Source organism: Rhizoctonia solani, chromosome 4, assembly GCF_016906535.1.
Source record: "Rhizoctonia solani chromosome 4, complete sequence".
NCBI classification, from domain to species: domain Eukaryota; kingdom Fungi; phylum Basidiomycota; class Agaricomycetes; order Cantharellales; family Ceratobasidiaceae; genus Rhizoctonia; species Rhizoctonia solani.
Window position 1 is genome coordinate 3,596,860 of NC_057373.1, and position 26,945 is coordinate 3,623,804.

Sequence of the window (26,945 nt, forward strand, 5' to 3'; positions counted from 1 at the left end):
TGAATAGAAGCCTACATGTGAAAAGAGAAGAGTGCTGCAGACTGTGCAGAAGCATGGATTTCTCCTAAGCGCCCTTGGCACAGCATCTTGGCATGGCATCTTGGCCTCATAAGCGCCAAGGTCATGTGATCAAAAAACAAGAGATAAAGAGTTTGTAAAAAATACTAAAAATAATAGAAAAAAGAGGCAATTCTGATGGTATAATTTGTAGGGGTGTAACAATGCAGCACACTTCTTATTTCACATGTAGTCTTCTTTTTCACATGTGCACAGACCACATGTAGATAGTTCTCTTGGTTATTTATACAGCAGGAAAATTGCTTGCAATCCCATTTAATCTTTCTCAGCAAGTGAGTTTGGCACAGGCATACTCATAAGATGTAGTGCTCCTAGTTCTGCAGTCACAGATGCATTCTGGGGGTGACCTCTACATTGGTCACTGTGCCACCCAGCTTACAACCATCCCAATGGGTGACTTGTTGTCCTTCTGGCTGGAGAACAATACAGACACTAGCCATCTTTGTTGAACGTTCCCAGGTTGCCTGTGGGTAGCCACAGGCACCCTGTTTACACCACATACAGAACCCATGTATATTGTGTATGCACAAGTATGCCAGACCAAAGCAGAGGTCAAGTCTGCAGTCTATCCAGACAGAGCCATCTGTTTTAACTGTAGTAATATGTACATGTACTTATTTTGAAATAGGCAATTACTACCTGTATGCATATGCAAATCAATATGTTTGACTTGGCAGTACCATTGTGCATCAACTGCCTATCCGGCTCAGACACCAGCATGATATCTGTTGTACACCACTGTAAGGTGGGTACACACTAGGGGGTGGGTGCTTAAGGCCGTATCTAGTACAAGGTAAATGCTGACTAATCTGACTAATTAGGCTAACTACTGGGAGAACCGCTTAAGGTGGCAACTACTGGGTTATCTATGGTGTGGAGGGGGGGCCTTAGGCCTGGAGGTGTGGTAGGTCTATCTGAGCTGGGGTGAGTGTAATACTTCTGATGGTTCTAGCTACTTAGCTGGACTACTGGACCTGTCTGTGATTGGAGACAAGGTAAAATTGACTTGGGGTTTCCAAGCAATTTTCCTGCTGTATATATAACAAAACTGAACTATCTACATGGTCTGTGCATATGGGAAAAGAAGAGACCATATGAAAATAAGAAGTGTGCTGCAGGCTGTGCAGAAGTGTGGATTTCTCCTAAGCGCCCTTGGCACGGCATCTTGGCACAGCATCTTGGCATAATAAGTGCCAAGATCACGTGATAGAAAAACAATAGATATCAAGTCTGTAAAAAATACTAAAAATATCAGAAAAATTGTCCAAATCCAACGGTATATATTAAGAGGGTGTAACATCACCATATCTCTTGAGTTCTAAGTCATGAAGCCTGCAAAGTATACCAGAGCTTGCAAGACTATGGTCCAGGGAAGCTTAAACAAAACAAGATAATATCAATGATTTTGTTTACACTTCTCCAGAACTAATGTCTTGTGAACTCCAGCAAATTCTGTGAAGAAATGTTGATGCTGCATAGTTCCATAACAAAAAAATGCCATTATTAAAATCTCAACCAATAGGATGTCAAAAAATCATGTTAAAATTAAAATTCATCAACAGTAAGATGGGTGGGAGATATAACCAGTATTGTGTAGAACAAAAACAATATGGTTAGGAATAGGGCACAAAACACTTGGTCTATGATCATGATTAGTATATAACAATAAGTTGGTCAGGGCTTTCCAATACTGATGAACATGCAGAGGGCAGCATTACTGATATCACCTTCTGGTAGGTTGCTGCCTGATTGAATCAAAGTTTGAATTTGATTGATGTAGCTTGTTGTCATAAACAGAGGAAAATAGAACTAGCTGGAATTGAACCAGCTTGACCACTAAGCCATAGAGCCCTATTATTCCTCTGCTGACAACCCATGATTACACCTGCTACCCCCCAAATTTGGGCTTGGGCCAGCATGCAACCACTTGTACTGGTCATGTGACCGTGTCCAGGACACTTGTTCTCCAGGCTGCATCCCAAGTTGTCCAGTAGGCACTAATGTACAACTATACCCAAGCCAGGCAACTTGAATAAACCACATGATTTGTTCCCAGGCATAACTTGGTAGAATTTTCAATGGACTTGGTAGCAGCTCCCATTAGTCACCATTTGTTACTGCTCTGGATAATTTGATACACTCAGGTGAATTTATGGAACTAGCTCCCTTGGCATCCCAGGTATTTTCACTTGATCAACCAATTTGGTTGAATGGAGTGCTGGCATTGAGAATGCACAGTCAGTACATGTTGTACACCACTGTAAGGTGGGTACACGCTAGTGGGAGCAGGCGCTTAAGGCTGTACTACTACAGGCAACTTAGGTAATCTACTATCCTGGGCTATACTACTACCGCTTAAGGCGGACTACTACTATCTACTGGGGGCAATGGGGCCTTAGGCCTGGGAGGTGTGATAGGTAAACACAAGGGGTGAGCGTGTGATCTAACTAGGGGGCCTGCTACTTAGCTGGCTGGCTACCTTCTCTAATGAGTAAGAGACAAGGTAAAATCAACTTGGGGTCTCCAAGCAATTTTCCTGCTGTATATATAGATAAAACTTCTAAGTACATGTGGTCTGTGCGTGTGTGAATAGAAGACTACATGTGAAAAGAGAAGCTTGCTGCAGGCTGCGCAGAAGCGTGGATTCCTCCTAAGCGCCCTTGGCACGGCATCTTGGCGCGGCATCTTGGCATAATAAGCGCCAAGATCACGTGATTGAAAACAAAAGCTAAAGGTTTCAAGAAAAATACTAAAAATGAGAGAAAAATTCGGCAAGTCTAATGGTATATGTAAGGAGGTTGTAACAGTACACATGGGTTGAGATAAGAAGCCTGACATCTGAGAAGAAGCAATCAAGATGAAATAACACAACTTGTGTCTTGTAGCAGGGGTTGCATTGGAAGCAATGAAGCAACCTGAGTCAAGAGCAGGTGAGTATATGGTTGAAATACCCAGGGTGGTTGCAACCCATTCAATTGTGAACTCTACACCAGATTTGGGTTGGGTCTCCTGGCATCCTTACTGCAGTAATGTGTCAATACTTAACCAAAATATCCCTATCATTGTTATCCAAGGACATGATGTAGTTTAGTAATAAGTGAGTGTCAGCTGGTAGTCTCACTGTCTGGTCTTAATCTGGTCTGGCCTCTCAAAAATGTACAAATCAAAATATCAAATGACGCCAATAAGTGAATATTATGTGAGAGCATCAGGAAAACAGGATGTCTACCGTATACTTCTGTAGACCTTTGTAGACCTTTGTAGATGCCTACAGAGTCTACAATAGATGTCCGTGTTTCCTGATGAGGTGGTGTGGACAAAAGAGCTCCTGCTATTAGATTCCTTTAAGATCCATACGCCCGCTTAGTGGATAGATAAAAATACGACAAGCATAAGGTATGTGCGAGCAGATCAAACTATTCCCAACGTCGCGCCTTGTGGTCATTAATATCACGTGATATCTACAAAGTGATGCACGGTCACGTGTATATTGTTACCTCTCTCATCTCTCCGCTCTACTATCATCTTTAGACTGGTTATCGAAAAAAAAAATGCCACTAAACCCGGAGCAGCAAAAGGAATGCGAAAGAATATTCAATTCAATCTACTCTTATAAAGTTAAAAGTCGGTCTATTGCTGAGATGTTCAAGGAACTTCCCGATAGGGCCACTTGGGCAGAATACTACCGAGTGATTCCTGAGCCTCGCTCCTTGCATGGAATAAGGGTTTGGAATCTTGATAACTCCTCGTCTCGTTAACTCACTTTGAAGCTAGGAAAAATTAGGAAAAGGGAAATATAAATCCCCAGAGGACCTCCACTCCGACTTGGAGCTTGTCTTCGCGAACGCGTGAGCTAAATACGATATTTCTCAAGCACTACCAGCTTAAACACTCACAGTATACACTTCAATGAGGAAACCTCCGTCATTAGCAATGATGCCCGAACACTCCAGGTAACACCTTCTCCTATATTCATCGGTTCGAATATGACTACAGCCTTATGTTCAGGGCGTTTTAAGCAAGGAATGGGAAACTTCGGTGACAGCAGGGATGTTGCCCAAAATTGAAGCAGAAGCCGAGTCCTCCAACGAACCACAGCGACAACAACCCTCTCGAGCTTCACGTACTCGCGACATTGCACCACCTGCAACACCTGTCATTCGCATACCTAAGAAAGCAGGCGTCCCCATGGCCAGTACTTCGAGAAACACGACTATAACCCCTGTTCCTCAGCGCACTGTTACGCCTCAACAACAATCAACTCCCCAACCTCAACCAGCTCAGCAACTGCCCGTTGCACAACCAACCCCAGTTGCGACTGTGATTAAAAAGCCCCCAGTACCGATAGTTCCGGTGGTAGTGCCTGTACCCCCTAACCTCCCAGTACCCGCTTCAGTGGAACCTGAAGAGGACTCAGCCGCAGCCGGATTAGTTCGCGATAAGAAGGGGGACGAACTCGTTTCTCAGCTTGAAGCAAGCTTTCCTGGTTGGCCGGGCCCAGGTCTGGGCGGCTGGATGGAATTACCCCAGTCGATTGATCTCTGGGAGCATTGCTCTTCAATATTACAAAAGCTAAAGAGTTTTAAAGATACCAGGTAAGTGGAATTACTAGGTCGCTGAAATATCATTGTTATTGAAACCTTCGTTCAGCGGAGACTTTGCGTTTGATGTTTTCCAACGCATGCCTGAGGAAACTACCAATAAGACACTATCGTTTAGTGTGAGTAGGTACATCGAGCGCGTGGTCATATACAAATACTCATAGCGAGCGTTGCGAACAGGACCCAATGTCGGTCTCGGTGATCGAGGTACGCATAGCCCATGAATAATATTGTACATTCAACTAATTCATCTTGAAGAATAAACTTAAAGCCAAGGCCTATACTTCGTCGGCAGAGTTTGACAAAGATATATTTAAGCTCTTTGAAAAGGCGAGAAAATGGCACGAAGAAGGGACATATCCATATGGCCGCGTGCTTGTACTACAGGTGTGTTGATTCCGTTCATCGTCCTTGGTCGTATTCTCATCGTTTTAGCCAGTGTGTTTGGCAAGCACTTACCTCGTCCAAACCAGAGGACATGCAAGTGGACGTTACTCCATCTAGCTCGATAGCGTCCGACTCCGCAGAGTCCATAACCTTCAAAGGAATCACGTACCATATAGGAGACTGGGTTCATCTCTCGAATAAAGATGTTCCACCTAAACCAATTGTCGCTCAAATTCAGCGAATTGATAGGTCAGTGGAATTTAATAAATACCTCGGCATCATTCCAATTTGGAGTAGGTCGGACCCGGCCAAAACACTCAGTCTTACTTGGTATTCTCGCCCCGAGCAGGTTAGTTACAACTTTAACGACCAAAAAATCGTCTAACCCCATTCCGCAGACAATCCATAACGCCACACGGTCATTTTGGGAGCACGAAGTATTCAAAACTAGTGAGAGACTCCGCGACGTTTGATAATCCTGGCTAACATCTTGCCAGACTTTACATCAACCAATTCCATCCAAGAGATTATCGAGCCCATCGCATGTCAGTTCTTCCCGAAGCATATTCGTGGTAGACCCAGTCCCCCAATGTGGTACCCTGGTCGACCGCTTTACGTTTGCGAGAGCCGCTACGACTCTGGCTCAAAGACATTCTCGCGTATTAAAAATTGGTCGAGCTGCATACCTGATGGCTTACGAAAGGGAGGAGATGGGCTGGGAGTCAATGGGGGTGGATGGGAATACATGCCAATTTCCAAGTTCGACAATAACCACACTGTTGTCCCGCGAAAACTTCCAAGCCCATTTTTAAAAGGAGTTGCGGGGATAAAAAAGCGAGGACACGGTGGACCTGCCGCCCCTGGGCCACAGAAGGATAGGTCTGTGATCACTGCCGCAGGCGGACAGACTGTCATCCCAACTTCAATGGTCGAGGTTCTTCTCGATGACACAGGTGAGTTAGAATGTGGTACCTAATCTTCCTTCTCTCTTTAATTTTTTCTTTGCCATAGTACAGCATTTCGATCGTGAACCTTACACAAACCAACTTTTATGGTTCTCTGGAGCCCCCATTGAGACCCCTCGAATCCGTCACCCAAAACATAGTCTAGACTACTTGTACTTTCTAGCACAACAGCAGGAAAGGCGTCACCGAGGTGAAGAAATCGATGAAAGCAAGCGCAAAGCAGCGGTCGCGTTACCCATCAGCGTTGAGCTATCTAAATTGTACAAGGAAGCTTTTGGCTCTCAGCTCAGTGGGCTTTCATCCGAACAAAGTGGACAACAAGACGATGTGGAGATGAGTTCATGATTTCGCAGGCAACGTAATCCTGATTTAATTGGGATCTACGTATGAGCTATATGGTGCACTATTCACTTTCGCTTATAAATAGCATTAATATATGACCATTTGCCACTGCAACCAGTTAGCCACCGTACATTCAGGGGCCTCATGCCACTATATTGTGCTGCACTACTGTGTCGATATGGTATGAGGGCGTTGCCCTACGCTCCACAGTGAGACATTCTTGTTGCCACACCTTTTGCCACACCTTTCTCGTGAAGGGATTTCTCACTGGGTCACGTTTACGGATATTCATTGAGAGCGGAAGGCCTTAAGCCCCTCCACTCCTCTGGGTGTAGAAACAGATTTTAAGCCCACGGCACTGTATCCATTTTTCTACCTATGTTCTTCCAAGCGAGGGTAGATTCCATGATCATTCTAGCCCAACACTCAACAGCGTTATATTTCAATGATCGACCAATAGCGGATTCAGACCTGTGTCCTGTCGGAAGGGGTTTATACGTCTAGACCGAAGACGGCCTTGTGCCCGTATGTCTAGAAGAGAACCCCCTTTATTACACTGTGAACCCGAAGAGTGACTGGGCGCTTCAGTTACAGTCACTGTAAGATCACTGCTGTCAACTGTAACATGCCGTAATTTTTACACAATCAAGAGATCCTCCAATACCCTGGTTGATCGATCAAGATCTGCCCTTCACGTAAGCTTTTTACTAAGGTCAAGGATCATATTCAACTTCCGCGTTGCTTCCGCATTACAGCACAAGAACTTCCTTGATCGACCTACAAGATCTCACTTATCAACTATTGTATCTCCTAGCACCGCCCACTGCGCACATACGAGGATATTGTGTTCCTGATCATAAAACACGAGTCCCAATTAAGGTAAGTATGACTTCTACCGAACAAGTTCAGGGTCGAGAAACAAACCGGCGGTATCTCACACGAGGACTACCAGAATTGTTGTCTCATGGGGTCACTAGGCTCTTTCCGAAAGTTTAGTTGAGACACTCAGGATTTCGCTTCGCTAGCTTCAATAAAGTATAGCACCAATACACACGCAGACGTGTTCCCCACGAGAGTTCGCTTTAACTCAGCTCGGAATCTTTGATAGAGTATATACCCGTTAATTGTACACATACTATCATACTTTAGGCGTCAACATGGGTGCTGTACATCCGAGTAGATAAGGTTTGTTTTATTTTCGATAGTCCTTAGTCCGCTAGAAATATCAATCGTTTGCGATTTCGGCCGTATCATCAACCGCATACTGGGATGAGCTTACTATTCAATATATACCTGATAACACGACTTGTTACATTCAAATATCCGACCCAGCTCGGTGGCATCCTCGGGCTTGCCCCTAGTTTAATTTGAGTTGGTGTAATCACATAGACGCCAAGGTCAACTTCAAGGCAGCACAACTCGTGAAGACCCTTGTTAAGTAGGCATATCATTCAAATGGGATACAAAGTTGACGATGTATCACGCATAAACACACTATTTTGATTATTTGTCCAGTCTATATTGCCGCCCCCTATTCCTAAAGTGCATACATACCCCTATCCATCACATTTGAATATCCATAAACTCAGAGATGTTTCGTCAGGTTGCATGAATGTTCTAGTCAGCCCTCGTGCAAAATTGGGTTTGTGGTTAGTTAATTTTGTTCCAAAATAACTGGGATTCAGTGATAAATGCTTCATTAAAATAAGACACCCTGCAGATTTTCCGATTCTGGACCATCCGTTGGCAATCATATCAAGCCTACTATGATGACCAACAGATTTCCTCCGCCCCAGGTGCTCCAGGATCGATCGTTAAAATCGTTTTCCAATCATAACACCAAAGGCTAGGCCTGGTGCCATTGTCCTTGGAGACAGTCTATCCTTGAAGACAACCTACAGAACTGCTTCGCGAGACCTGACTTGAAAGCCTGATGCCAGTGAATGGGTGCTGATTGATGGATCTTGCAAGCTACTCGTGTATTCTGAATGGCCGCTAAGCTTGTTTCCGTGAATGCCATATTTACTATCGCCAAGCCGGAGTTTCCGTACAAGAGTTTGGTTTGGGCACGAACCCTTCGTGAGGACACCCAAAGTATACGTAGTAAGCTGGAATACATTGGAAAACGGTGCTGTGGACAGGTGTCAAACTTGATTAACCCACTTGCCATTATGCTTCTTTGCGGGTACTTGTGCATCTGCCTCTTCCTCAATTGTGCTCATGCATGATTCGAAACCCACACTGAATCCGTCAACGACGCCGATTCTACAGATATCAAAAATCAACCACACCTTTGCAGGATCATTCGTTCTCTTCTTACCTTCATTTTGGGTCTGTGAGACCTATAGCCGACGATTCCGATGTGACAGCGTTTATCAAGCGTAAAGAGCAAACGTTCTCTTCCATTTAAAATCCATTGATCATTTCGCTTCATACTCTTGTACTTCTTTGCGGTCCTCCGCGTATCTACCAAGCCTCCTGGGTTATCCCTTTACCATGATACTGGACCAACCTGACCGTACTTTGGTTGGGAGCCTGATTCAGCCGCATACAAGGACGAAACGAATGGTGTACCTGCGCCGTGGGATGGTACAAACAAAGGGACTTTAGGTACATGCGTATCTATCCTATACGTGACAGTCCCGGTCGTATCTTTGATTTTTACACAAGAATACATATGCATTAGAGCCACATACATGGATCAGGTCAAACAAATACGACTATGGCTAAGCTTAATTATAGATGCCGAAAATAGTTTTGTTATAAAGTATGTACAGCAATCGAATTGTCCTACATACTGCCGTGTATCATAGATTCTTGGTCCGTAAGTTGAGAGGACCCCATGAAGCCAGGCTAAGCTTCCACGAATACATCAGTAAGGAATCCATGCCTTCTGGGGCACCAAGAATGTGGGACTGCGGGCGTAATCACCATAACCTTCGAATACCTGGATCAATCTGTGAAACCGTCGGGCCCGAGGGGTAAGTCAAAGAAGCATTGATACCCCCCTGTAGGCAGCCTTGAGAGACAAACCAAGCCCAGGAATGACACGAAATTGAACAGGATATGCTTGGTTCTCTATCCATCTTCGAGTTCGTGAAGATGTCCCCCCCGGAGGGAAAGTGGGTACAAGTGCCATGGAATGTGGCGAACGAGCTTCTGTCCATCACCCGGTGCTGTATGTCCGGGACTCCGGAGTGGAATTTTATCCCCGGTCGCCTTGATTTGTTCCGACCACGGATCAATCTACCCAGGTGCGCAACGAACAATACTTGCACCTTGTTCAAACCATAATGATACAACGCAACCACACTGCCTCCTTATCTCCCAGGGAACTCTCGACCTGGGCGTTGGGTTACACGGCGCAGCGAAATGTCTCCCTTTATATAGAGTTCGAGGCGGAAGCTCCACACGAGTTGGCTCCACCCATAAGTTATCAAAAAAGAGCACGCAACGTACGGACCCTTGACTCCAATATCCTATTTGGGAACAATCCAAGGGGGTGCCGCTCCATTCCATCGATTTTTGGTCATCTAGGAAGAGCACGATGTGACAACGTTGACACCTCGGGGCCTTCGAGGTGGCGATCAATTAGAATACATAGCCACGTGAAATTGATAATCACACAACCCACCTCCCTTAAGGCCGCGCACCTAGTGTTTGTTGTGGACTACGCTACGCACTGGCCGTGGATTTATACGAGGTAAACACAGCGTAGATATGTATAGTATCAACATCAACGCCAGCATCAAGCCTTGGTGCCCCAACATCTGCAAACCAAAATTCAATCGGCCGAAATACCCTATGCCGGCAGCGACAGGTGGGATGTAATGCTACAAGCGCGCGCCCGGCCTGGGTTGGTGCTGGTACTGGTGGCTGGAAAACGTATGCCGAGCACATAACTTTAGTTAATGCTCGATTCAGTAGTCCTTGGAACGGGCGTAAACCCGCAGATTCGCAAGGTGATTAGGGTGGTTCGAGGCTGAATGCCCGAGGTGGCGTGTATCCTTCATGGTGCATGGTGGATCCACTTGATTCATTCGTAAATTTGGACAGCGAGTCCTTCAACAAATGCCACTCATTGGAGAGAAAAAAATATTTTTAGAACATCTGTACCTGAGCAATGCGGCGAGGTGCGAGGGAATTATATAAGAAAGATCAACGTGCACAGCTACGATCAGTCGTGACGTATAATACATCATCTGGGTCATCATGCACCCAGATCTATGCGCATATATCCAACCCCCCTAATTTTGCCCCACAGCTTATTAACGTCCACGGGACAGCGTTGATCGCTTAAAAAATGTCCCCCCACACCGAGATTCTGCCAAGAGAAGGGACACACGTACTTGGCTCTTTGTCTTTTTCCCGATTATCCCTTGCTATTCGGATGTATAGACACAAACCCGCTGCGGTGCAAAAAGTACATGTCCAACTAGATTTCATTAAACATGTCCTGATAAGACATCGAAGCATAAAATTTTTACCCCAACCGAGGCTGGAGGCAAATACATCCCGCTCGTGTTCTTTGCCCTTGTGAACCATATGCATATGCAAAAAGGGCGTGTCTCGTGCCGATTGGATAAACCTCTCATGGTGGCGGAAAAAATGAGAGGGCAAGATATCGCATGTTCATCAAGGAGAAGGTGTATTTTTGGAAATAGAATGGACCGCCAAGACAGCTCGAAGGTGTTCTATTTTGGATCACGTCAGCGAGAGAGGCGAATTTGCGGGCGCAGAGGGGGAGGACCAAGAGGGCGAAGAGGCGGACGAGAGCGGACGATGATCGAGTTTATGACCACCAAAGCCTCGATGATGTGGGTGGAGTGACCTCTCGGCAGCCGTGCGAGACGGGGAGGTTCGGGTAGGTCGAGCAAGTGGGGAAAATCACGTCACGCGTCAGATGATGTACGGGCCGGTCCCTATTCAGCCAACGTCGTCGATTACTCAGTCGCCTCCTGATTGGGGGTAAGGGGCTAGGAGAGCAGGGTATTTATACCGCTTACCCCACCCCCACCTTTCTCTTCACCCGTCTTTCGCCTACGCTCACCTTCTCCCCTCGGGTTTCTCTCAAGCTTGTTTCTTTTTTCATCATCGCTTGGAACAATGTCCGCTTCGAACCATACTTTTGACGCGGAGAAGGGTGTCAATGGTGGTAATGGTTATACCGGTGGGCCTGCGCTCCACCATACCATTTCTGCCGATACGCAGGTCAGTTGAGATGCATGTGTATGTGCTTCAGACCGAACTCTGACGGTCTTGGATTTTGTTCTACAGCGTGCGTTCCCGGTCTACCATCGGAAGCTAGCCAACCCTGCCCCACTCGGTCTGTTTGGATTCGCGTCGACGACGTTGATTCTCTCGTTGTACAATGCGGGCGCTCGGGGTATCACCACTGTATGTGTGTTGCTAAAAATACGCTCGGACAATTGACTAATCAACACCGCATTCTAGCCGAATGCTGTTGTAGGCATGGCTTTGGGCGTTGGTGGACTGTGCCAGCTCTTGGCGGGCATGTGGGAGTTTGCAACCGGCAACACGTTTGGTGCGACTGGTACGTGACATCGGCAGCGGACCTCGGCATCCCTGGCTTAGTAAAGTTTTCATCTTGTCAGCCTTTTCAATGTACGGTGGCTTTTGGCTGTCGTTTGGCGCGATCTACTGGCCTGGTTCGGGAATTCTCGAAGCTTACCAGGGTGAAGCTGCCTCTCAGCTCCCCAGCGCACTCGGTATCTATGTGAGTCGAAATGAAAGAGGCGCTAGAGGATCGAGACTAATTGGAGGCCACAGTTGATTACATGGATGATCATCACGTTCCTTTTGTTTTTGGCCACGTTCCGGTCGTCGGTTGCACTCTCTGGCGTGTTCTTTTTCCTTATTTTGACCTTTATGCTCCTTGCTATTTCGGAGTTTACCGGAAGTGGTGAGTGGTGTGTTTGATAAGAGTGGGGCTTGAGGACTGATTGGGATGGTTGTTGTTAGCTGGTGCGCACAAGGCAGGTGGAATCCTCGGTTGCATTACGGCGATGATTGCGTTTTATACTGGTTCGGCCGGGTTGTACAGTCCCGACGCAAGCTACTTTGTCTTGCCTGTGGGTGACTTGCCGAAGCGCCGGGATGATTAAGCTGGCGCACAAAACAGCTAGCTCGATCTGAGATTTGATTTTGGATTCCGTGTATGCTTGTGTATTTTGGTTCTTGTCTGATTCTCTCGTTCTGTTTTTGTCGGTACTGTGAGCGTAATGTCATTTTTGGATTGGGGGCTAGATGATCTATCACGTGAGATCTGATGAACTGGCGCGTGACTGTGGGGAGGCACGGATGGGGCATGTCGAGCATAGAGTAGACGACGACTAGACTAGAAAGACCCATAGAGTAGAGACCCAATGGAGCACGACGAGGAACGGACCGACGGACGACGGAGTGGATCGCGGGACTCGCGCACGACCCGGATCGAGCTTGCGCAGAGACGACTGGAGAGTGCGCTGGCGACGCCCAACAGCCCCTCGTCCCCGTGGTCAGCCCGGAGCCTAGCGATGGGACTTGCCGTGGGCAGTCCGACGACGACAACGGGAGCGAGTCCGGCCCACTTGCCACGCGGACTCCGCAGTGTGTCGTTCAGCAGCGAGCCCGACCATCGATTCCCTGGCACGAGGCGCACGGACCCGACGTTTCCCTCGACATTTGAAGACAACGAATCCGAAGCCTCGATCGACGATGTCTACTTTGAGCCCAGTCCACGCCGGTCCTCGCCCACTGCCTTGTTGCCCCGCACCGGCGGCCTCTACGCATCCATCGGTGCCAATGGCATGCCCGTCAACCCATCCGACCCATCTGGCACCCGATCACGCTCCCAATCCCTCGCCACCCTCGGACGACGGCCCATGCCCACTTTCCCCTCTTCCCCGCTCCCCGCACCCGGATCCCAGGGCTTGCCCCAGAGCTGGGCCGACTCGCGCTTTGGCATCCCCGCACCCATCCACAACACCCACAACTTTCACCAAGTCCCGCGTCAAGATCTGAGCAATATATCCCCCTTTGTCCGCGATGTCGGACAAATCTTCCAGGAAGACCCGCGTGAGTTTTGGCCGGGCGAAGAATCGGGTGGAGGCGGGAGCGGTACTACGTCCCGCAGACACAGTGTCAGCGTTGTCCAGCCCCGCGGCAGATTCGGTCCCCAGCTCGATGCATTCGCCCAGGGACGGAGTGTCATTTCCGACGATGATTTGCTCGGAAATATGCTCAGCCTCGACTTGGACGATTCCACCCCGCCCAGGAATAACCCTGTAAGGGTCATGCCCGCCACGTTTAACCCGCGTGGTCCTCTGAGCGGAGGCGGTTCCGGTCTGGTCAGCCAGCCCTCTAGCTTGCCTACCTATCCCGCCCCTATCCAGCGTCATTCGCCTGTCGGTGCGCTCGGATTACACGAGCATAATAGTCCCCGGGCGTCCACGCTTGATTATGTCCCCGAAAACGGCACCAGCGGTTCGTGGCGCCAGACGCACAATCCCAGTCCAGAACGTTCGGCAGGTGCATTCGGTGCGCGTCCGTCTTTGGCCCAGCTCCGGACCGACTCGCTACGTTCGGCCGAGCGCGGCTTTTCTCCGTCTTTGTCCCCCAACACTGGGCGCGGCTATTCATTCCAAGGTCAACAGCAGACGGTGTATGAACGTCAAAGCAGCCTTGGGTTAGGGCTCACGACGAATACCGCCCCAGGCGCGGGATATACGCGAGATCAGCAGCAGCAGCCGTCGACAAACACCCCGAGCCAGAGCCATTTCCCGGGCTCGTCGCCTCGCACGACCCATCGTCCGTTCCCGGTATCCCCATCCGCCATGCGCACGAGCTTTGGTCCCGTCCAAACTCCTCTTTCTCCGGGTGCAGGTCCAGGCCCGAACCCGGGCCAACAAGACGCCGACCTCGGACGCGGTCTCCCGCTCTCGTCCATCCCGACTGGCGCGCCCCTCTATGTCGTCGAGTTCAAAGCGGGCCGCACCGACTTGTTCTTTGCGCCCGATTCTCTCGATGGCGAGCCTATTCGTCGTGGGGATCTAGTCATCGTCGAGGCGGATCGCGGGAAAGACCTGGGCAAGGTCGTCAACGATAGTATCTCCCTGGCCGAGGTTGAGAGATTTATGATGGAGGGCGCGGACGATGGCCAGGGCGGACGAAAGGAGATCATGCCCAAGCGGATTTATGGCCGGGCTGGGCCAGGCGATACTCAGTGAGTTTAAAATCCATGTATGAGTCGTCGGATATTAACGTGGCGCAGGCTGCTGTTGAGCAAAATGCAGGACGAAGTCAAGGCGCTCCAGCTGTGCCAGAGCAAAATCAGACAGAAAAAGCTCCCGATGGAGGTCATCGATGCCGAGTACCAATGGTCAGTCCCCCCCGCCTCCTTCACTATTTATACGCCGGCTGACGAGGCGTGTGTAACTTCTGGCGTTTCATGCCAAATGCTTTCGCGACTCGGTTTGACTGCTCGATCCCCGGTTCGGCCCGAAATGAACGGATTTTGTTTGTCCGTCGATTATGTAGGGACCGGAGAAAACTTACGTTTTATTATATTGCCGAGCGGAGGATCGACTTTAGAGAACTTGTGAGGGAGTTGTTCAGGTGAGCCGTCGATTCTGTACGGGAGAATTCGGATGGGAATGGCTGGACGTTGGATGAGCGGAATGGTTGCATATAGGGTGGAATTTCGAGCCAAGCTCGGGCTTGTTGCCAGCTTCAAAACGGAGGTCTGGGCTGGATGCCAGCATTTAAACCACTGGCTGCCTAGGAAGAATGACAACCATGATGCTGGTCTGCTCGTTTTCGGTCCAGTTATTGCGCCTCTATGTCAGTCCTTGATCTGGAAACTGAGCGATTCATCTTTATTATAGGCTCTACAAGACTCGAATCTGGATGTCTTGTCTCCAAGGCCCAACTGGCGCCGAATCTGCTTCCTAACTTCGCCTTCACTCCCGATCCAAACAACCCAATTGCAATTAAAAATCCGACCGCGAAATCTACAATAAAACCAAAAAAAAGCCTATTCGTCCGCTTGTTATCTTGTATATCCAAAAACGACCTGTATAACAATACTTCCAGCCTGGATTCTCCTTCTTGTCTTATTTGAAATGCCCCCGCCGCCCTTATCATTACCAACCCAACTTGTCGCTCGTTTGGCTTGTGTGTGTGTGAAATCATTTATGTAATTTTAGTTTTCCTTTTTTTTCCTATTTGGGTTGAGATTATTGGAAGTGCGCATCGATTGGCTGGCTGAAATGCAGCAGGAGGTTCTGGGATTTAGATTGTAATGTATGGTTCGGTTTGGTGCTTGCTTGTGATGAGTTTGTTCATGTGTCGTGTGGAATAAGTGAATCATATTTAGCGAGTTTGGACACACACACCGTTTGTCACCGAGTTGCCCTTTTGGACTATTGTGAATATTGGCCCCGATCAAATGTGAATGCCATTCAGCCCGAGATCTCATATCTCTCATATCTCTCACACTGATCACCAGATCCTATACATCCAACGGCACGGGGGTAATTTTTTGTATCCCAGAGCATCCAAGACACTTGTCATACGTGTACAAACAGCTCGCTTATATGCACAGACAACTCACTTGTATCCATACGTATTCCGGGGCCAATGTTGCGGCCTGGGATATCACGCTCCATCTTGTTTCTGTGTTTATATATATATCTACGCCTGTCATCAGCTTATAGTATGAAATTGCAACTGCCTTCACATGTACTCGATATCTTGCTGTGCCCCACTAGTTTAAGATCACGACGACTGCTAAGAATCGGAGAGGCTTGGTATCCTGGAGCGACTCCCCTGTTGAATCGCTTTCGGACGATGGGAACAAGCCTCGTAGCGATGTTATACTCTGCAGGAAGCAACAAAGGGACCAGGTGGGTAGACTACGTATGAGTTGTGCACATTTCAACATGCAAGACTCTGAAAAACCGGCAATGGAATTGGGGGGCATACCCTTTCGGGACACGAGAATAACACTGGCCGTGGATTACGAGTAGTTTATCTCACTTACTACATCAACTCATCCGATCCAGATATTCATACACGTGAGGAATCAGTGGGCATTTGGTGCAAATGTACCTAACTGCAACTTGGCTTGTTTCTATGCTCATCTTAGGCCCATTATACAGGTTAAATTTACCAAAAATGCCCTTGGTTCCCAAGATGCATGCCATAGTCTGGACTCGCCCTAACCATGTTGTTCTAAGCTTATCTGTATCGATAGATACAATGTACATCGGTTCGCCATGCGGCGCCACACCGGAGAAGATCTCGGAGCTGTCTGACAAAATGCTTAGGTGGGCGCTGTGTGAGATATACTGGAGACATCAGAGATCTACACCTGAATAGCATTCATATTTGACTGGGGCCGTTGTTTTATCGAGCAAGCTCGTTTATCAACTGTATTGAAATGATGTACTGATAACCGACAAAGGCGTGGCTCCAGTGTGCCGCATGCCAATTAGCTTTTGCACCGTGGGCGTGTATTATTTAAATGTGTATTCAAACAGGTACAACACTCGGAATCGGAACGCAGGGTCTCGGTAATAGTGCATCTCCAACCCCGGTAACGATACACAAGACAAAGTGACGAGAGCCCGAGGTTCAGTATTCGAGTGGCTAAATAGTTCGGTTCAGAATTGCGTCCATGGGTGAAAACACGGAGCCTGTCAGGGTCTCTTGATGCGCAGGGGGCTGTAGGTAAAAATAACTATATATGGTTTCTGACCATGGAATTTCATTCAGTAGTAGATATATCAGGAAAAGATGATGGCGCTCAAGTGCTGGGTTCTGTAATATGACCAGACTGAGCGCTGGAAGCCTTATCATTTGGACGCGAAAGCGAGCGTCCAGAACCGTTCCTGAAGTCGTGCATAACTTGTTCGAGAGCGAGATGTGCTAAACCTTTTCGAGCGAAAGCAGTATTGATATCAGTTGGCCAAAGGGGCCGAAGCTATGCTGCACTTGGGCAGCACAGTGTTTTGGGGGTACAATGGCTCGTAGATATGTTATTAGGACAACTTTCGAGGCGTGGCTACATAGGGATGTCCCTACCTGGCTTGTCAACGGAGCTCCTAAGGTGTTACGATCTGCAAATGAATATGTTCCGAGTATGGGGTCGGGGTCGCGTTCAGCCAGGGCTGACTGGAGCACTTCATGTATTCAAGATGGATACCAATGAAAAATATAGAACTGATTTGGAAGTTTCAGTTCTTGTTAATAGGTACGACCGAGTTTGGCATACCGGGATGTACATAACGTCAACGTTACCGACGAACCAGACGACATTGTCGAGTGGCGGCCAGAATCGTAACATGACGGAGAGGAGCAATTGTGAGATCCTCTGTGGCAATCGACGAGTTGGAGCCACCCTGTCAGTGTATAAAGTGTGATACTGGCAAGACATTCCGTGTACAGCCGGACGGCCTTCGATGCCCGGCAAGTCAAGGGGGATAGAACTATAATATCGGAAGTACTTCAGAGGGCTAGTGAAGTTGTGTTACTCATCCTATGTCTATCCATCTTCCAGAACACTTGAAGCGAGTACTTGAACCCAGCTAATGGTTTCGCTTACCCCATACTACTCGCACCAGCACTTACCCCAGTTTTCCGCCGAGACATGACATGTCCGCCTCGAGTGATCTTCCTATTCATGGAACTACCCCCCATGTTGCACTGCCAGTTTTGTTTAGCAAGGATTAGCTATAGAATTATCCTGTTGGGGCCATTATTGGTGCGGTGAGCCCCTAGGTAAATTGTAAAGCATAGGGATTGCACAAGTTCATTTAATAATCATAAATTATAGTATCATCCCGAAGAGTAATCTATCGGGCTTTAAAAAGAATTATTCTGCAATAGTTAACTTTAGGGAAATCCATGTCCCAGCCTGTTCGCCATTAATACTATTTCCGATTCCAGTAGGGACGACATCGGCCTGGAGTGCTTCAAAACCTCGTGGATGACATACATGGCACGGCTCTTGGTGGCAACTTCGGGTCGAACCTCAATCAAGCTCATCGGGTATAGGGAAAATACTTTATGGATTAGAGATTCATAATGCTCCACCGATCCATGGAGATTTGGGATCTTCAGTAGAGATCTCAGCGGATTTCTATTGGAGATCTGCTGATTCGATTTCACTCCTGATACTGTTCGACGGCCCTCGGTTGTTCCAGTGTATAGATTTAAGGTTTGGGGCATACAAGCAAATAGCAGCTGTAATGCGCCGATAGCAGACGGTCTGGCCATAGTCTGGAGGCCCCTCCGGCTATTCGATAAAAGTAAACATCCTGACAGAATCCAGGTTAAAGTATATGAATCATCGGTCAGGGACCTAGGGTCCGCAGTACATCAGAGAAACTCTGCTTTGCCAAACCCAATACATGGTCTAGACAAAATGGTTGTGATTGGATCACACAATGACGCCACGCTGTGCTCGATGGATTTGCTCCAGCACCCACGTGAAGCTGAGCCACAAATCACGTTAGTACGTGACGTAGAGCCTGAAATGCAAGCTGCGAAGCATAGGAAACGGCCCTCCAATCTTTGATACTGGACATCGGCGGTGTATGTTTCACTACTGCTTCTTCGTGATAAATATCGAATATACACAACTAGGGTTACATCGGATACATGTGTTACGTTAGTTTCACCCTGTAATACCCGCGCCGTTACGGGCGGAACGAAAAGAATATGCTGCCCAACGCGAGCCCCATACCTCGCCCTTGGATCAGGTGTCCTGACATACTTATCTTCTATCCATGTTCTCGGATTTTCTGTCTCATCATGATGTGCACGCAAGAGAAAAGCGCTGTATGATATACTGTATGTGGTGTGGTTTATTCAGCGCTTATCTGTATGTATTATACCGGACTAGAGAATATCTTCCGAAGGTTTCCTTCTCATCCGTGTACATCAAGATCTTTCCTTATCTCTGAATTTGCCTACCTTACGATGATCACCTCTTTGCCATACCATGTGTATAGAAACCTAGCGCATCTTCTTAATCTTAAGATTTTCCTTTGTGGGTAGTTCCGGTGAGTGTCGACATGTGGAGGTGCATCACAAGGTTCCTGGGATTAGTGAAGCATCATGCAAAATATAATTAACACCGTTTTCATACCGAAGGCTTTTCGGTATTCCATGAGGTTCGATAGTGATATCGACAGGAAGACTTGCTTAAGATTGCTTCAAGATGCAGACATCTTCTTTCTCAAGAGGAAAATCTCTTGCTCTCTCGCTTTTATTAGTGGTCCCTACTTATCTTCCGCCTTCTATAGAGTCTATGGATTTCGAACTTCCCCTCTTCAATAAAAACGGTTGTTCTATTCGTAGATTAGCAAAAACTATGCTCAGGAGAGCTTGGCTCAAATATAAATTCTTGGCACTTGTGCATATAGTCGGTACGGCCGCACGGTGAACCCCAAAAGTACGGAAAATCCGCATGACGTTGAGATTTTGCCAGATATCCGGGTCTGAAATCGCAGCATCCACACCTCTGAGGAACACAGGAGTGAGTTGAGGATGCGGATTCATGAAAAAATTGGTCGAGTTTTGCCAGCACTCTGCAAATAACGCGTGATTTTTTACGTCTAGAAAATCCGCACTTTTGGGGTCTACCGTGCGGCGATACCGTGACTGCATGTGTGTCATCTAGGTACTTTAGGTCTATTGGTATTCAGGTAGCTGCGAAATTCAAGTACCGATTGAGTTCCGCATTGACATTGCAGACCTTCGAGACCCTGTACGAAACCACATCAACTGAAATATGCACAAGGTCAGTACAAGAGAAAATGGCAGCTGTGACCCCACAATGCTAATCTTTGGGCTCCTTTTATACATATGATTTGATCGTGCGGATATATCAACTTGCTCAAAGCCTCTTGACGTATTGATTGGCCCAAATCTTTTGGCCAACAGGCAGCGAGCGGGCGTCCATGCAAGCGTGACCTGGTTCACCTTGTTTTTGGAACGCGGATATTCAGTCGCGGAACTCGTTCGGGATGTGGCTGGTATGGTGATCGGATAACCGAAATTAAATCAAGTCATTCAAACGAAATGCGGGTATAGGGAATGATACCATATGCATACACATGACTGGGGACCATGATGGATTCCGGTTCCTACACTTAGAATCCTGGCTGTTAACGTGACACATTTCCAGCAAAGTAAGAATGATTGTATTTTATTGTGAATTCGAGTCTCGGCCCACGAATTACTCGGTGGGCTCAACGCCATATGTAGGCGATTGTGCCTACTGTGTAGCGTCTACTATCTGGTGGCTAACTGAGTCAAATTTGCGGAAGAGTACCATTTGTTTGGATGGGTCGTCTCAAATTTGGCGCCAGAATAAGTACCCAGATGTTGCCTAAGACCAGTAGCTGCAGTGATAAACATTAGGAGAATGGCCGGAATTCCAACGGAAAGCAATCAAGCAGTTATAGAAGAGAAACTAATAAATGAAATGGAGCCGTGTGCGCAAATACAGTCGGGACTCTTGACCTGCAGCATGGGAAGATGCTGACCGAGCTTACATATCAATAGTAAAGTGGTGCAACACGCAGCTTTTCAATACAAAGTCTGCGGGTCAAGAATCTGCAGGTCGAGAGTCCCGACTGTACACCCTGAAGGGGGATCAACAAGAGATCTTAATCGTCAAAAGTGATCGATACAACCACCAGAAAAGGATATAGTAGTTTTGCGTTTGAACCGAGACAAGACGGTCACTGGAGTGCACCACTAGAAGCTACCCATCTTAATTGTATAAAGGGTATTATGCATAACTATCATTGTGGAATGCCGGTGAGGTCCAAAGCACTACAAACATAACTATCTCGGGTAATTACAATCATCTAGGTGTTTCAAAGAATCAGCCGTAATGAGCGATATCTATCCTGCGATGATTGGACAGAACACACAGGATACTTACTTTATGGAGACCGTGGTTGTGATTTAGCTAGAGCTGGACCCATACGAACCCTTCCCAGGTGTGCCTCACTCTTGCATAGCCTCGGTGTCCGATCGTGTGCTCGGGTCCGAGTAATAAATTGTATCAAAAAACCCTTTCCACGTGACTCTGGTACCAAATTGACAATTTATTTTGTAGCCAACCCACTGTACCATCATGTCAATCAACAAGCGAAAGAACGAAAGCAATAGCGAAAGTGAAGAAGAAAGCAGAGTTGGTCCATAATCTCTCGAATGAATTGCTTACTGACTGTCCATCAAGGAGTTGGTGGATGTAGATTTCGAATTTTTCGGGCCAACCGAAATTGACTATCTGGCTCTGAAGCGCTTGCTGAACCAGTTGTTCAGCACGGACTCTGCTACATTCCAGGTCGAACACCTCACAGAACTCATACTAGCTCAACCTGGTATTGGGTCAACAGTCAAAACGGACGGTATTGACTCGGATCCTTATGCTATCCTGACTGTGCTCAACATGAATGTACACAAGGTGAACAACAGATTTGGAGATATTTCACTCCACCATAGCTTGTCGTTAAACGGTGCAATTAGGACCATCCGTCGATAAAGTCCATAATCAAATATCTTTTAGAGAAGATACCCCAGGACTCTCCAGTTGGGTCGATGTTAGCCAACCTCTTGTCGCCTCAGGCATTAGATGCGCCGCATGGACATACGGGGCTTATTATAAGCGAAAGGTTAATTAATATGCCACCTCAAATCATGCCGCCAATGTATCGAATGCTTCAGGACGAATTAGTAAATGCTGTAAACCAGGTGCGGGATAATGGTCCGTATGCGAGTAAAGCTGATCATTTCTCTAGTAGAATGAGCCATACCGCTTCAGCAATTACGTGATAATATCTCGTTGTTTTCGATTCGACGACACTGAAGAGAGCTCTACTGGTACCAGTCAGCCGGCCAAAAAACAAAGGCGTAAAGGAGGTGTACTACGCCCTTATCATGCAGAGGACGAATGTATCGAAAAGGTTGGTTCATGTTGCCTTGGATTATTAAGTCGAGTAAATAAAGGAAGTTGGCAGGTCTCATTGGCGAAAGCAGATTACGAATACACCAATAAAGTTGAACGTGAAGAAGATTCATTCGGGGTTGATCTTGCAGGCCGTGTGATTATATTTCCCGATTCAAATCTCGCTCGCTTAGTATCACTTATGGATGAAAGCTTCCCTGCAAGGAGAGCATAACTTACCACTGATCTGATCTAAACGTCTGAGCCAGAATAGCTCCCTATTCCGTCCGGGCTGTTATCGCCTAGGGCAGACGTAGTGGGACAGTCCTATCCGAGTAATGACAAATTATTGTGTAGCTGCTGCCACAGAACTTTAATTCGCCAAAAGTGTTTTCATGTTGTTCGTTGCATCGAGGTGTTTTGAAAGCGCAAAATAGATACGATTATAACATCCGCTACTATTCATGAATTTATAATTAAACGCGTAAGCCACGTGATGCTATTAACGTGTATGTGGAGCTTTGATACACTACGACAAGTATCAGCACCGGAATACGAGCCGCCCAAAGATTTTCCATCTAAAACTTCTATACTGACACTAGTAGGTCATTAATCACTTAATCTCATATTAAATCCAAGATTTTCTCCACTTTCCTTTCACAAAGTAATTGGATCACCCACATTTCTTCAGAAGACTTCATTGAGCGATGTCTACCTCCTTGAGTCTAACTTTTCTGGGCACTTCTGCCGGGGGAGGCCCAACACCCGTCAGAGGGTGCAGTTCGACTGCTATAAGCACAAACAATGTGATCTGGCGTAAGTAATGTTTGATACGTTAGTGTGTTTATTCTTGACATGTTTGTCTTCACAGTTGTTGATTGTGCCGAAGGCACCCAGCGGCAAATGTTACATGCGAAATTAAAAATCGGGAAGGTACAAAAGATCTTTGTGACTCATTTGCACAGTAAGCTAAGCCTTAATGATAAAATGTTTATTACGAGCCTGATTTGGAGTTCGTCTCATGGATAGTGGATCACTGTATGGGAATAGCACCCCTGATGAGGTAGGTGTCCAGCTATAGAGTGTCTCAGGCTTCTGATCTGGACCAGCACTTTGATGTCTTCTGTTGCCAATCCATCGCCCCAACCTAATACGAAGCGGCTCGATATCTATGGGCCACATGGGTTACGAGAGTTCCTCAGAACTATTTTGCGGATCACACAAGCCTCTCTTTCTGGGAAATATGCCGTGCATGAACTGCTTTCCGATACCGACATTCCTTATCTTTGCGAGACCGCCGGCATGCATCCTAATGAAACCAACGGGACCGATTTTCGACCATCGCTAGATGGGTATTGGAGAGGAATAGCAGAGCATGGAGATTGGATAGTTAGCGCAGGACCCATTAGGCATAGGGGTGAGTTAGAATTCTGGTGGCTTCTTTCATTTTTGAGATGCCTCACTAGTATCAAATACTATTTTCGCTTTTCCCTAAACCGAACTAACCTCATGCACCCCCCAGTGCCTTGCCTGGGGTACGTCTTTCAGGAGGCACCCGGCGCTGCAGCTTTCGACGTATCGGAACATCTGGAACCTCTTGAAAGAAATGCAGAAGCGCTTGCTCAACAAGGAATACGACACCCTCGATCACTGCTAGGACAGCTCTTACGGACTCGAGAGAATATTGTTCTGCCCGATGGGACGGTGATAAGTCCACCCCCGTTGAATGTCCCCGGAAGGAAGTTGGTGATACTTGGTGATACTTGTGATCCATGGGCCATGAAAGACTTGTCCATGGGTGCCAGTTTACTGGTTCACGAGGCAACTAACGCATACATCCCACTCGAAGTTGATCCACGTGGCTCAGGAGGGAAAGAATCCGAAGAAAGCGTTAGGACGCGCGCCGTGCAGCGAGGCCATTCTACCCCGCATATGGCCGGCGAGTTTGCGCGAGCTATCGGGGCAAAACGATTGATACTGAACCATTTTGGCTCCAAGTAAGTGCGTTTCTACACAGTCAATTATCCATACAAAGCTGTCAATGCCTCTACTTTGGCATTTCGCCTTACTGTTTGCTTTCCCACTCGGTTATGTTTATTTGTATAATTGACTAAATTTTCAATTCCAGGTTCGCGCCTCCGGTTATGAATTCCGCTTCGCACATGCCAGTGGAAACTCCTGAGGCGGACAGGAAGTTACAGATAGTATTGGAAATTCAAAAGCAAGCTAGTGTCGCTTGGGGTGGCGGAGAAGTTACAGCGGCATATGATTTATTATCAATCGATGTATCTGGGCATGAACTAGACACCATATCTAATCAGTAAACCAAATAAGATTCTGTTACAAACAGTGATATACAATAAATGTGCGTGTGTCCCCACAGAGGGCGGCCCGTGTATAAATCCCCGCTCTATGCAGACAAACACACAACACAGCAGAAAATCCTAGACATTCGACACAATACCGAGCACAGAGCATAAAAGTCAACGATAGCAAACGGAACCGGATTCTGAGCCATCTCGATACCCAACACAGTTGCTGTGGCGCAGATCAGAAAGACGCATAGGGCAACAATTGGTCAGACCACTCTCGTGTGAACAATATATAATCAGCGGTCTTACTCCCTGAGCGTCCAGTGGCGAGATTCGAGGAAAGTCTTGGAGTCATGGGGCTCGGAAAATTCATTCCGGAATGAGGGCAGAGCAGTAGAAGGGTGATATCCTTGGTTGGTATGATTGGCTCCGATATACGTTGGCTGGCAAGGGTCTTCCTCGAATTGGCCCTTGTGATTGCCATACGGGTCCATGCCAAGCGCGTTAGGTCCAGACAAATTGAGCGACGGAGAAAACGAATGCGTTGATCCTCGATCATCAACTGCATGATGGGCTGGAACTGAAGAATTCGAGCCCCATATCGTCGGCTGAGCTTCGTAACATTGAGCATCACCACCTGCCTCCTTCGACCAATTACCCTGGTCATGAGGCTGGTACGCGAGTCGTGGGTGGAGCTCTTGGGAGGCGATAGCAGTCATAGGAACAGGGGGAGTCGTTGACGATGTTGTGGCCACTACGCCAGAAGGTGTGCTCTCGCACGGACGCCAACTCTCCATCTTCGGGCTGTGGTGAATAGTCGAAAAGGAGGCTTCAATCGGAACAGGTGCACCATAGTATACATCGCCGTTTCCCCCGTATGAATGGCCTTGCTGAGAAAACTTGTCGAAGACCGAGCCATCGGCAAAGCTATGAGGAATGTACGGCGGTAATGTGGTAGTATATGCGCTTAACGTGTTCGCGAGAGTTGGGGAACGGTCAAGGGATACTGGCTGGCCAATCTCCGGAGTATGATAGGTGTGATTATGGTGAGAAGATGGTGGAGATGGAAAGGCGTCCGTCGAATGAGACCTTGCTTCGTCGCCACTTTGTCCCGACGCGTTGAGGTCGGTTGGATCTGCGTGACTATCGGAGTTATTCCCAGCATCGTGGCTGCGAGCAGGTCCGACACTTGACGTGCCACCAGCTTTGCGCCGCTTACGAGAATTATTCGGGCGGCGACGATATACATAATCTGGCCAACGCGTATTAAACGTGTCCTAAGAGGCTTTTAAGTCGTATTGGCTGGACGGTCATGTGATTTACGAACCTTGAGCTTCTTGGCTTGGTCCAGATAGAACTTTTTTTCCTCCTGATATACAGCGGTTGGTCAATTGATCACGTTATTCAGGATAGTACTTTCACTCATACTTTATTCATTTCGGACCATTCTTTGCTCAAGATTTTCGAAATTTCCCCCGTCCGCATTGTTGGCTGTTCGGACGAAACCTATTCCCCACCCGAAGTAAGTACCAGCTCCCAATATATAATGCACGTAAAAATACCATCGGACGTCGTTTCCTTGCAAAAATCATGAAGGCGTTCATGGGGCGTCTCGGTGTGCCGTCCGAGTTGAGTTGTTGGGATCGGAGTTGGGCGTTGGAATCTGGATTGACAAGATAAGAAAAGTTATCGATTAATGGTAGCCCACTAACCGTATTCCTCAACATCGTCATCGCCAGAGAAGGAGCCTACGTCCATATCGTCGTTGAGCTTTGTTTCTGCATCATAATTTGGTACAAAATAAGGAGAGACAGCTTGCGGAAATGGGAGGTGGTTGGCGTCCTGGCCATTAGGGAAATAAGGCGGGTGCATATAAGAGGCAGCGACGTTGGGTTGTTGGTGATTCCAAGGTTGGTCAATCACAGAATCGGTATAACAGGCAACAGATATAGCAGCTGGGAGATGGTGACGTAGTTTATCGAAAGAGTCGGTGAAATGATAGGGATGGTAGTGTGATCGACCGATTCTGTCTGCGCGCAACGCAGGGTAAACGAGTGCCTCAGAGCCCATGGGTGAGCGTTCAAATAGGCCAGCCGGTAAAAAGGGCCCCACGGTACTTTATCCCCAATAGTTCCGATTAGATGGGGACGGAGGGAAACACGAGATTGCGGATTCTGTGGCGGTTGGGGTTGTCAAGAGGCACTGTACTTGGGAAAGCGAGGAAACAGAGATGGGTGTGTCGATGATCGGGAAATGATCGTTTCGAACCAACAGAGAGCAAGAGTCAAATGAA

The 26,945-nt window shown here is 47.4% G+C and overlaps 6 protein-coding genes across 6 annotated transcripts; 5 read left to right on the top strand and 1 right to left on the bottom strand.

Moving 5' to 3' along the window:
• Positions 1-3,719: 3,719 nt before the first annotated feature.
• RhiXN_01201 (bromodomain associated protein) lies at positions 3,720-6,376 on the top strand (the record flags this gene model as incomplete). The annotated part of the gene is made up of 12 exons (XM_043321020.1): positions 3,720-3,803; positions 3,853-3,926; positions 3,977-4,031; positions 4,087-4,673; positions 4,729-4,798; positions 4,860-4,886; positions 4,938-5,066; positions 5,119-5,315; positions 5,364-5,415; positions 5,465-5,516; positions 5,564-6,019; positions 6,078-6,376. 12 exons carry the CDS (start codon positions 3,720-3,722, stop codon positions 6,374-6,376), a joined length of 2,082 nt encoding a protein of 693 aa, XP_043180032.1.
• Positions 6,377-11,479: 5,103 nt separating this feature from the next.
• RhiXN_01202 (glyoxylate pathway regulator) lies at positions 11,480-12,498 on the top strand (the record flags this gene model as incomplete). The annotated part of the gene is made up of 6 exons (XM_043321021.1): positions 11,480-11,584; positions 11,651-11,770; positions 11,828-11,927; positions 11,989-12,110; positions 12,164-12,296; positions 12,356-12,498. The coding sequence occupies 6 exons, from the start codon at positions 11,480-11,482 to the stop codon at positions 12,496-12,498; spliced, it is 723 nt and encodes a 240-aa protein (XP_043180033.1).
• Positions 12,499-12,759: 261 nt separating this feature from the next.
• On the top strand, positions 12,760-14,976 carry RhiXN_01203 (uncharacterized protein; the record flags this gene model as incomplete). The annotated part of the gene is made up of 2 exons (XM_043321022.1): positions 12,760-14,597; positions 14,646-14,976. The coding sequence occupies 2 exons, from the start codon at positions 12,760-12,762 to the stop codon at positions 14,974-14,976; spliced, it is 2,169 nt and encodes a 722-aa protein (XP_043180034.1).
• A 6,551-nt stretch (positions 14,977-21,527) lies between these two features.
• On the top strand, positions 21,528-22,575 carry RhiXN_01204 (uncharacterized protein; the record flags this gene model as incomplete). Its single annotated transcript, XM_043321023.1, has 5 exons — positions 21,528-21,584; positions 21,633-21,860; positions 21,923-22,147; positions 22,198-22,359; positions 22,414-22,575. The coding sequence occupies 5 exons, from the start codon at positions 21,528-21,530 to the stop codon at positions 22,573-22,575; spliced, it is 834 nt and encodes a 277-aa protein (XP_043180035.1).
• An 881-nt stretch (positions 22,576-23,456) lies between these two features.
• RhiXN_01205 (beta-lactamase superfamily protein) lies at positions 23,457-24,664 on the top strand (the record flags this gene model as incomplete). Its single annotated transcript, XM_043321024.1, has 3 exons — positions 23,457-23,757; positions 23,863-24,337; positions 24,469-24,664. 3 exons carry the CDS (start codon positions 23,457-23,459, stop codon positions 24,662-24,664), a joined length of 972 nt encoding a protein of 323 aa, XP_043180036.1.
• Positions 24,665-24,957: 293 nt separating this feature from the next.
• RhiXN_01206 (HMG (high mobility group) box protein) lies at positions 24,958-26,722 on the bottom strand (the record flags this gene model as incomplete). Its single annotated transcript, XM_043321025.1, has 5 exons — positions 24,958-25,929; positions 25,980-26,021; positions 26,081-26,158; positions 26,215-26,315; positions 26,365-26,722. 5 exons carry the CDS (start codon positions 26,720-26,722, stop codon positions 24,958-24,960), a joined length of 1,551 nt encoding a protein of 516 aa, XP_043180037.1.
• Between the last annotated feature and the right edge of the window lie 223 nt (positions 26,723-26,945).